Source organism: Bombus bifarius, unplaced genomic scaffold, assembly GCF_011952205.1.
Source record: "Bombus bifarius isolate JDL3187 unplaced genomic scaffold, Bbif_JDL3187 scf7180000008417, whole genome shotgun sequence".
Taxonomy (NCBI): Eukaryota; Metazoa; Arthropoda; class Insecta; order Hymenoptera; family Apidae; genus Bombus; species Bombus bifarius.
The window spans coordinates 299,805-312,064 of record NW_022884649.1 but is presented as its reverse complement, the minus strand read 5'-3'; the positions used below and the strand labels follow the sequence as shown (position 1 = coordinate 312,064).

Sequence of the window (12,260 nt, the reverse complement as noted above, 5' to 3'; positions counted from 1 at the left end):
ATTGTACAAGATAAATATTACACGCGAAATAAGTTGGTACTAAAATTTCAAAAATTTCAAAAAGTGGAGCCGGCCAACTTGGCCCGTGAACGGCTCATACGTATTACACGAAAGCTTTCGAAATTTTGTCAGCATTGTAAAATAAAGCACAGCAAACACTTGCAGCAATTCTTTTTGAATACCGTACTTGAATTCTATTTATCCAGTATCGTTCATAAAAACATAAATTTGCATAGATATCCATAGTCCAATCATATCATAGTTCATCGCCAAATGAATTCAAAATTCCGAATTTTTCTGTACAGATTATGACGTGGCGCGGTTTAACCGAGCCAACGGAAGGGCACAGACGTAGGTACGGATGAAGCACAAGAAGGGTAACCTGGACGAGGAGGAGGAGGAAGAAGACGAAGAAGGAGAAGGAGAGGAAGAAGACGAAATCGAAGACGACGAGAAACAGGAACAGCAAGAATACAAACGGGACAAAGGAGGAAGAAGAAGAAGAGGTTCGCGTGGAAAGAGAAGCGAGAGATCGTTACGTTTAGCCGACGTGTCGGTGTGATCATCGGCTGGTACATTTGATGCTAAGTGAAAAGAGATTCGAAGACGTCTTAACACTGGCGGACGGGGAACGCAATGGGAGCGCCGTGGTCACGGGCCCGGTGCTATCGTCGTCGTCGTCGTGCACGGTGCCCTACATCGGCACCGACCAGGGTTTCGTGTTCGAGGGTGGCGGCACGACGACGTTGCAGCGGGCTGGTGCAGCCGGTGCGTCGATCGCTAGCTGCACCGGTAGCGGAGGAGGAGCCCTTGGAGGAGTCGGTATCGTTGGGTCAGTAGGAAGCGGTGGAGTAAACGTGGTAGTAGGGTCAGGGGTTAGTATGGGCGGAGGAGTGACGGGTGGAGGGATTGCTGTTGTCGGAGGAGGAAAAACTGGTGGAGGAGGAGGTGGTGGAATGAACAAGGAGGTTCGGTATGCTCCGTTTTCGTCGTCCGTAGGACCGACCGGTTCGGTGGCGCCGGTCAACCTGCCACCGCCGCCTCTACCGCCGCCTCCGCCACCGCCGCCGCCGCCGCCGCCACCGCCGCCGCCCCTGCCGCTGCAGATGCAGCAGCAGCGTGCCTACTCGAGGTCGATGACGTCCCTACCGCCTGAGCCGTTTATGATCATGAGGTCGAAGGCCCTTAACCGACGGGTCTCGATCAACGTCGGTGGGGTTAAACACGAGGTGCTATGGCGTACCCTCGAGAGGCTGCCCCACACGCGTCTAGGCCGGCTGAAGGATTGCAACACCCACGAGGCGATTACCGAACTTTGCGATGATTATTCCCTTATCGACAACGAGTATTTCTTCGATCGCCATCCCAAGTCCTTTAGTTCCATCTTAAATTTCTACCGTACCGGCAAGCTGCATCTCGTCGACGAGATGTGCGTATTGGCGTTCAGTGACGATCTCGAGTATTGGGGCGTCGACGAGCTCTATCTCGAGAGTTGTTGCCAGCACAAGTACCACCAGAGGAAGGAGCACGTGCACGAGGAGATGAGGAAAGAGGCAGAGTCGCTAAGGCAAAGGGAAGAGGAAGAATTCGGTGAAGGACAGTGCGCGCAGTATCAGAAGTGGCTGTGGGATCTATTGGAGAAACCGACCACGTCCATCGCTGCAAGGGTGAGTGATATTGTCAATGGTCAAAAAAGTGTTCTTGTGCATTAGTATGAGCCTTATTGCCGTTATTAAATGATAAATCGGATCGATAATTGCACGTGTATCGGGTTAAGGAAGTTTCCGGAATGAATCGCCGGAGAAAAATTGGGAAGGTATTCCAAGATCGAATTCTGAGAAGAAGAATCTTGAGCTTGAGCCAAACTTTTGTCGTAATAACAATGTGTCGTTTAGCATTGATGGGCTGCCATATTCGAGGATGGTCCTTTGTAATCTTGTCCTAGATTCTTTTACGGGTTCGTTCTATGAATCTAATTTTAATAGGACATTCAAAATTTTCCACTTCTCTTTCTGCATTTCATTGGAAGCTCGCAGCAAGAGTTAATTAGATCAATTTTTCATCGTGTGTACTGGGGATATGTTAAATTGAACAAATATTCAGATTCAGTGGTATTTTCTTCTTTTCAGTTTATCGATTATCGTTATAGTTTTAAACGATTTATCGATCTTTTTTTTTCGTAATTGCAAGATATCTAATAAAATGATACTATATTCCTTTCAGTTGTTTGCGCAAAATAAAAATTGCCAAACAGTTTGAGCAATTAAATCGATTTTTATTTCGATTAACATTGGAAAATCGATTAATTTGTTATGATACTTTGTTATTATGTGAGAATAGTCTTACATTTTGTTCACTAATTTACTTACACTGTCTCCACGTTTACAGTTTGTGCTGGAGCCATAATTTGAAGAAAGGTATTATTAAGTTGATAGTAGAGCATCGATTCGATGTAGCTCTCATATAGACGAAAGAGTAGTGAGAACGTTTGCGACGTATGTGATTTTGTACCCGATATCGCTGTAGAGAATTACAACTAAAATAGTAAATCAACAAGATCGGATTTGGATTCTGGCTCTAGCTATAATGATATAATGACTGACGATGGTTGTTCCGTTTGACTTCTTGCAGAAACAGAGCCCCGATTTTGAGTCACCGATTTTTTGCAATTCTTAGATATGTAGTTAGCTTATTCCACGTCGTATAGAGACAGATACTCAAAAGTTTTTGACTTATTTATTTTTAAAGTTCTCGTAGTTGTCGTAGCATTATGAAAACGGTCATAGTTCGTTCTATGATAGGCAAAATATAACTAAATATAATTTTTTGTGGTTGGTGCTAATAGTAAATAAAAAAATTAATTTTATAATATGAGATATATTATAAGCAATTTAGGTAAATTTCAGAATATAAAACACTATCATAATTTTCATTTTTTTGATACAAAGTTATCAATTACCTCGAGAAACGAAGAGAATACTTCTTCGAAATATTATAGAGTTAACGAATAATTAACTAATCTACTTATTTTTTTCATAACTGTCTTACACCAGTGAATGAATTTAATGCTCGGTAACTGTATCGCTGTGTAAGATGAACGAGAAAATATGTACGGAGCAGATATATTTAAACGTGTGCTTTTACTTTACAAACCATAGGAATCTCAATGTTGTAACAACATTGACTTACCTCTAAGTTACGTAAACAACTTCAAAAACGCATAACACGAAAACTTTTGAATATCATGACTTGTAAAAAGGAAAATGCCTAATACATATTCTAAAAGTTGTATAAAAATGGACGACTGGAAGTTACGGACTTTTCCTTCTTAGTCCTTTCGACGATACGTTAAACGTAGTACGAATGAAAACAACTAATGATCACTTTGTAAATCATTTCTCCTCTTCTATAAAATTATCAATAAACATCAGCTAATAGAAATAGAAATCTTTGCATGTTGTGTTCTTTATTAACAATAATTTCATGCCGTTTCAAGCTGTACACAGTACACTTGTATATATTTACAGATTACTGATAAATCTTTATCGCTAACTATTAGTTAATCGATTTCACTTGCTAATATACTAATATAAAAAATTGGAAAATCGATTTTGCTTTTCCCTAGCAAAGCCAGATCGAAATCACGTGCGTTGATCGAGCATTATCATTACTCATTAATTACCAGGTATCGATTAGACGAACCTTCCCATATCGATATACTATAATTATGCTATCTATATTAATAACGTTTTATGTGATTGCAGTAAAGTGTATGTGTATGTATATATGTGTATATATAATACATATGTACATAGAAATGTATATACACACATATGTATACGTACATAAGTCGTAGACATACGTATATAAGGTTGAAATGTAAAATAGAACAGAGTTTTAATTAATATCCAATATAGAGGAGATTAATCGAATTTTTTCAACAGTCGTTGTGTCGATGTATGTAATGTGTATTTTATTTCTAGGTGGTGTTAACAGCATCATTACTAATCTCATTTGTTGTATAATCTAGCATATTTTACTTCTTAGTCTAAAAATTTGTCGTCTTTTAAAATGAAACTTTTAAACGAATCATCATGTTTGACCCTTCGATGATAATGGGAGTGCATAATACGCGATTACCAGGTATCACGTAGATTCTTTCTCGACACCGCTCCCTGTGAGATGTCAATAGTAATTTCGCTACCAGCGAATTCAATTCGATATGTGCTTATTGAAATATATATATATACATATATATACTGTATATAATATATGTATATATATTTATATATTTACCATAAAAAGAAAAAGAACGTAATTGTCGCTAATGTAAATGCATAATCATCCAGCGTAAATGGAATGGACCAGCATTAACGTAACGAATCTGACGTTGCTCGAAAAGAAATATATTCGTACATAACCGTAGAAAGAGAATCAATTAGAACTAATACCAATGTTCGTTACAAAAGCACGTGTACGTTATACATAGACGATGTAGGATTAGCAAAAGAGTATATAACACGCTAGCGCGCACACTGAATTAATCTTTAGATAGATCACAAACGGATTACCACTTAGACCATAGTGTAGATATTTCTTTTCGTGTACACGTTGAATTCGTAGCACTATCAAGCTAACTATAACGTGTAACAACTGTGCAAGAGAATCTGTGAGGTACTTAGGCGACATAATTTTTTTTACAAATATGTTGTCTCATATTAATACTTGCCATATACACCACAAACAATACACATTGCACACACTGTTGCTCCAAGATGAAACAGTATTATGCGGGGTACTGAAATAGCACCTTTTATCCTATCACCGACTCCAGATTGTCACCAAAGATTTTCTCTATTCACACGAACGTACCATACATATATATAATACATATATGTATATATATACCTATATCCTGTAACATCATTTTTCGTGTCTCTCTGTTATCCTATTCACATGTAGCTACATAGATGTGGACGTTCGATGTGACACGATGATAATTTTCATTGCTTTTATCCGACTTATCGGTACCCAGCACGTCACGTTAACCGCTTTAATGGAAAGAAACGGAAACGCTCTTCGTCGAAGAAGTCCCGCGGAGGAGTCACTCCCTGGAGAACTCCTTACCGTACGTCCAAACATTTCTCCTCAATGCGTCAATATTACAGAAACTATTGATTTTCCACTATATTTAAACCACGTAAGGGACCGTTGGTCAATAACTGTAGCTACTTCTGAAAGTGTATGGTTATAGTCATCGGCAACGTTAGACATTGGGTCTTCTCACAATTCTTAGTTTCTTTGTCCATATCGAATCCTTTGCGTTTGAATAATACAGTGCAATCTCCCTATTCAAAAAGTTCCTACGTACGTTGTACGTGACTGAGTAATCACACGAGTATAAGGCAAGTCTCGCGCGGAAGAAATTTATTCGAGGACGAGATGATGCGATCATCTGTTCTGTCGAAGTCGTTTATTTACGATGTAACGGTCGTGTTATGAATCGACTAAGAAATACATGATTATATGGAGATTTCATTGTATTCGGGTCTATGCGAATTTTGAAATTTTATTAGCTTCGTTGAATCGTATTTCATTTACGTAGATTTGTTTAATGATATTATTTATTTATTCGTAATATATCGATACACTTATAAGTCAAAATGACTTTATATCTGAATAGGAGACAGGGGCAGGTTAATGCCTTATCTCACTTTATAATCTTTGCAATTTTTACCCTCTATCGCTTAATGGGAAATATACTAAAGTATACTTTGTTTTTTCCTCTTTATGTATTATAAATGAAAATTTGAAAAAATAGAACACAGTGTGAGTAAGTAAAGTTGTTAAGTTGATACATGTGTGAAACATGTTGGTATGATGTTTGATAATTATTTTCGTCGATTAAGGCGTATCTGCTATTTTAGTTCTATTGATTATTCATTAGACAGTCGATATAGGTACGGATGTTTCCTGTATTTATGTATTTAATTTCGGCAATGATAATTGCAATATTGATATATGTTAATTTTGTATATTTTTAAACGAAACTTAAAAGATTTGAAATAGAATTATTGAAAGAGTAAAAGGTTTCAGCAGAATTTTAAAAGATTCGCATAGATCTGATTTTACAAACATCCAAAGGGCACGTACTAGTTAACGCGTAAAGTCGAAGGTCATTTTCTGCATGCAAGGCAGATAAAATCAAATAGCATTCAAGAATAACTACTCGGTAATTACTTCATTAAGGTTGTGCTTCCTGGCGAAATAAGAATCAGTTATAAATAATATTATTACTTAATATTTATCAAATTAAATAATATTCTGACTAATATTATAAGCTGTGGAACCCAATTTTTACAATAACAGATTTCTATTTTTTAAACAGCCTCACTTATAAGGTTTGAACGTAACGTAAGATTACTTTAATTTATATAACACGAGTGCATATTAAGTATCAAAGACAACAATCAAAGACTTCAGTCTCTTCTCAAAGAAACGTAAGTTTATCTGTTTTAACATAATTGTGCAGTGTCAGTTATTTATTTTTTCGAAGAAAATAACATGTCGAGCGATGGTTTGCGCCGAACCGCTACAGTTTATTGCTTCATTTATATATATATTTATATATATATATATACTTGAGCTTAAGTATTTTTAGCGAAGTACAACTCGAGGAAAAGAAAAAATTGTATCATCGAGTATTGATAGTTTCTATCTGTCCCCGCTTTGCTTCTAGAAAATGACGCGCGCTTTAAAATGTTAACCAGTATGGGTCTACCAAAATTGGAAAACAAAATACATACTCCGCAACACGTGCATGATAATAATTTCTACAACATACCAATGTTGATGATTACGATCTAGCGTATTCAAAATTTGAGATAACGTCTATACTCTAGGGAGAAAGATGTTAAAACATTTGTAAAAGATTATGCTGAAATTTTTCATTTCGAAGTTCAAACTTTGTCATTATATGTTTTGTTGGTGTAAGCAAGAAAAATTTGTATATAAATGAAAAATCGTAAAATTAATAAACGTACGAATCTTCATTAAAATACTGTAGAAATATTAAAGGAATCGTGATTAGGACTAAATTCTGTTAAATAACTAATAGACTTATGGTTATTCTAATATCAAACTGGAATAGATCCACGACATAACCAGTGGTTAAGTAGTCGTTTCACTGTTTCTGTGAATGCAGAAATGACAGCGATGAAATATTAACGCTACGTATTAGTCGACGTTTAATAGTTACTTGTTTGACTATAGTACTTTTCTCATTTTATTAGATATGTAAAACATCGACAAAGTTTGACTATAGAAAGCCGGGATACCGTTTGCAAATATTTGGGCACGTTCATATTGAACAAATTTATAAAATATATTTAAAAAAAAATTCGTTGATCCAGTATTAGCCTATGATATTTAACAACCATATACAGCTGATAGATATTAATGAAAAAACTGGATAATGTTAATTAGTATAAATAAAAGAGTAATAACTGAACTTAGACAAAGATTGATCATACATTTCTAGTCGCATAGAAGTGTCAATTATTTATTATATATAAACATGAAGTTTTAAAGGAAGACACGCTGTTTTCATTGAAATTTATTAAAAAATAAATGTTGTGTCAAAAAGTAAAATGTTATCAGCAAAGAGATGATTTTGCACTGAAACTTCAACAACTATAACGAAATAATCTTTTAATTAAATTGTACAAGATGTCCAAATATTTATGGACGGCCGTGTAAAAGTATTTCATCGTACGGTTTAAATATTTCTTTTTATAAACTTGTCAATGCGTTCAATAGTCATCTCGAACGAATTATTTTCGTAGCACGATTGCGAGAGTAAGCAAAAGCTGTGAGTAATTCGGCAACGATCCACCTATAATTGGTCTTAGAAGAACATAAAGATTGCTTATTATCTCTCATCGACCGCTTTTTTACGCGCATCAATTCTCTTAAATCTTTACAAGATTACATTAGTTTTGCAACAAATGTATGCCGTAAGCTTTCTCTTTCTTCCAACTTTACGAGTCTTTTCTTTCTTCCTTTTTTCCCCTATACTTAATCCATTTAACGATATTGTAAAAAGATCGCATAACACAGCTTTCTGCAAAGAGTTTCGATATCTTGCACAAGGAGTGTTCCGCACAAGCTTGCACCAACGCAAGCTTCGTCGATTATTTTCATTTCTTTACGTACCTTTTTGACTAAACTCACGAATACGCCAATTCCTCCACGACTAACAGAAGTTCATCGGTGTATTCGCGGAAAGCATCGCAGCTGATTGCATGAGAAGCTGCGGATGTGACAACAACCCTTTCGTAACTTCCTTTTCTTCTTCACCTTTCGCTTTATCGACTAGCACCAAAGTCTTACACACTCGGAAGCCAAACAACTTCGGACATTTTACTAAACAGAAACGACGATAGATTCTTCAAATTACGCTAACGTAGTGTCACATTTATTTTTTACCATTTTCAAGATAATACCAGGTAACATATTCATAAAGTAATAACAAAACAATAACAAGATTAATCTTTTGCGATCTGAGTTAGGTTGAATAATTTATTCCAAAAATTGCTTTATACCCGGTAAATTATTTTTGAAGATTGTTCGCGATTCGACTGTTTATACTTTCATATTTTTGATTCAAATATTTCCACCGAGCCTCGTGATCCAGCAGATTTTATACGTTAAAAGCAAACGAAAGTAGAGATCGCAAGGGGTTAATTGATTAAAAGTTCGATCCTTTACAACGCGATGGTAAAGCTTTACTTCCGAGTGTACGAGTTTGTGTTACCCGTAGTATAAATATGCGAAGCGAGCGCCTATATTTATTTCAGTTAAACAGACTCGCGGTAATTTTTGCTACATTTCCCCGAAGCAACGAATTGATTTCGCTTTGTAGCGATTGCACTAGCGTGGCAGGTTATTATAGGACACGAGAGAACTAGCTTCGGTTGGTCGGGCATTTATTTTATCTACTCTTCCTCTTCTTCTTTTATTTTTATTTTTTTTTTTTTTTTCGTTTTCGAGGCTTGGTTGAGGGTGTGGACCAAAGGGAGCGGGGTTTTGAAGGGAGTAAATGAAACATGTGTTAAATACGCATGCCGAACAATGTACAAAATACAACTTGTATAAGTCGAGCGACGTCGGGCAGACTGCCTTCAAACGACGAAGATACTCCTTGGTGCAAACATCTGGGTATCTATACGTTTCTATGGCAGTTTTCGGCGATTCTGTTCACTGGGTTCATTCGAGTCCTCAGTTTCGCAGGAAATGCTTTAGAACGTTATAGCAGTCCACATTACATCCTCCCCCATCCTTTTTTTCCTTATTTTCTCGACGCATCGTTTCGAAGTCGTTTGGAGGATCCACGACAAACGTTTCGAGCGTATTCTTTTTTATCCTTGGTCGTACAGTCGTCTACAATGGGGCCCTTTTTGCACTACTGTCTCTTTTAAAAATCTCGTTATTGAAGTAACGGTGGCGTTGAATCGAAGATTCGAACGATAAAAACCCGCTTCTTATCGTAACGGCACGTCGGTCGTTGTTCTATACGAGGGTAACATTGTATTTGGAAAAATAAGCTTCTTTACGTACGCAAATTGTTGCTTGCTTCGTATTGTACATTTTTTCGTACATGTAAACAGACTACTTACGCTTTCCTTCTATTTTGTCAGTGATCGAATATGTTGTTATTGTATTTGGTGTATAATTTGGTACATATTTTTGAACGCTTTCGTGCAGTGAGAGCTTTTGGTATTTACTCTGTTTTTTGGTAGTTGTTGTTGCTTATAAAAAAAAAGCAGGCTATAAATAAAACTATTATATTTTTCTTCGTATTTCACCGATAACTCACATGTTGAGAAGTATTTCCATGTTATATCCGAGTCTGGACGTTGTGAAGAGATACGTATTTCCGGTTGACGGTTGGAATTCTTATTTCTGATCCAGCTTTTTGTCGACTTTCGTGCGATAATAAGAAAAAAGAAAAAGTATCATAAATATGGTAAACACGGTAACGCAATCACGGACTACACGGAGTTTTTCTTCTTCCGTTCTTCACGTTCGTCTACCGAAGTCTGCTTCATTGGCTATTTCCTGTTACGATAACGATATAGGAACTGTTACTATTTTCAATTTTGTCATTCCACTACGTTGCGTTCAAATTACACATGGAAAATATAATAAATCACACGAAACAGAAACGTTCAATTGTAGAAAAAAAGAAAAGAAAGAAATATATACGATAGCCAGTCGACGGAAAGTTCTAGAAAAGGTGCGGTAATTTTAGTTTAATCGCAGCAAGAATAGTAGGAGATGAAGCGATCTGACGATGTCGGTATTTGACCGGTTGATCCGTCGGTTTTCCAGGTGATAGCTGTGATATCAATACTCTTTATTGTGCTTTCGACGATCGCACTAACTCTCAACACCATTCCTAGTATGCAAGTGAATGATGAGAAGGGGAACTTTCAAGACAATCCGCAGCTCGCCATGGTGGAGGCTGTGTGCATCACATGGTTTACCCTCGAGTACATGCTTAGGTTCAGTGCCTCGCCGGACAAGTGGAAGTTCTTCAAGGGTGGTCTAAATGTGATCGACCTGTTGGCAATACTGCCGTACTACGTATCTCTGTTCCTGGTCGAGACGAACAAGAACGCGACCGACCAGTTCCAGGACGTGCGCAGGGTAGTGCAAATCTTTCGTATAATGCGGATCCTGAGGATCCTGAAGCTGGCCCGCCACTCGACCGGGCTGCAGAGCCTTGGCTTCACCTTGCGTAACTCGTACAAGGAGCTGGGCCTGCTGATGCTCTTCCTGGCGATGGGCGTCCTTATATTCTCGAGTCTTGCCTACTTCGCTGAGAAGGAGGAGCCCGGGACCAAATTCATAAGCATTCCAGAAACCTTTTGGTGGGCGGGCATCACGATGACCACCGTCGGATACGGCGACATCTACCCCACGACCCCGCTCGGCAAGGTGATCGGCAGTGTGTGTTGTATATGTGGTGTCCTGGTAATCGCGTTGCCCATTCCCATTATCGTTAACAATTTCGCCGAGTTCTACAAGAACCAGATGAGACGGGAGAAAGCCCTCAAGAGGCGAGAGGCTCTTGAAAGGGCAAAGAGGGAGGGCAGCATCGTTTCGTTCCATCACATCAACCTGAGGGATGCCTTCGCCAAAAGCATGGATCTCATCGATGTCATCGTCGATACTGGTAAGCGACGGACCACGAGGAGGATATACACACTTACTACTCGGGTTATATGATACGCTCTGAAAATACACCGATCTTCTGAGAATCGAATGATACGATCTAACGGTAAAGAATATCGGAATAAAGAAAATTAGAATAACTAGAGTAAATTTACTTGATAGTAATAGTTGGTGCATAAGTAAATTGCAGGGAATAGGTATAATATATTTAATAATAAATCAGAATAAGATGATACGAATGAGGATGATTGATTGCAGAAATGCTACTCTGTTGACGTTTTATAAATATATGTACTCGCTCGATATGGTACTCGTATATATTTTAAGGCAAAGAACACTAGAATAAATTTACTTTATAGGAGTAGTTGACGATGATCGATTGCGAAAATGGTATTTTATTAATGTTTTATATTGGTGCTCGGTACTCAATTGAAACGATACTCGTATAAACTTAAGGCGAAGAATTTTAGCATAAACGTACCTTATGCAGCGTATTTGTGGTGTACAAGTAAGCTTTTGGACATACAACATTATGGTGGTTTAATGGGGATGATAAATATTATCGCAAAAATACAATTTTAGTTATGTCTAATAAATATAACAACCTGAAATGGAAGTCGAAATATTTTCATTGCTAAGAAATTTCTACTACTACGTTTCCGATGTTTCCACTATGTTTATTGGTAATTTTATATGCACTTCCATACTTTTGATGAGGTTTTTTAGTATAGCATGTTAGTTAATTTGTTAGTTTTATCTTTCTGCTTTTATGAATTTATCTACTACTTTTCTAGGTACTGTAGTTGAATGTATTTCAATGAATCGCCAATTAAATAATAGGAAAATCCTCTTTCATTAGCCATAGCTTTTAAAAATAATATTAACGAAAGAAGGATGGTTTTTCCCTCAGACAACTTTGTTTTTTCTACAAACAATTATCAGAATTTACTAATTAAGGCCTGAAATGATTGGGTTCAAGAAAACACATATGAAAAGGTAGATAGTTGAGTGCAAACGTACTA

At 37.2% G+C, this 12,260-nt stretch overlaps 1 protein-coding gene across 8 annotated transcripts in view; it reads left to right on the top strand.

Moving 5' to 3' along the window:
* The window catches only part of LOC117212905 (potassium voltage-gated channel protein Shab), a 69,714-nt gene that overhangs the window by 11,071 nt on the left and 46,383 nt on the right, over nt 1-12,260 (top strand). For all 8 annotated transcript variants that reach the window (XR_004488541.1, XR_004488542.1, XR_004488543.1 and 5 more), the window contains exons 3-4: nt 306-1,667; nt 10,393-11,239. Coding sequence is in view for 5 of the 8 variants with exons in the window: in XM_033458041.1 (XP_033313932.1) it covers nt 582-1,667; nt 10,393-11,239 (1,933 nt within the window). In the remaining 3 variants the exon portion in view is untranslated. The remainder of the gene's footprint in view (nt 1-305; nt 1,668-10,392; nt 11,240-12,260) is intronic.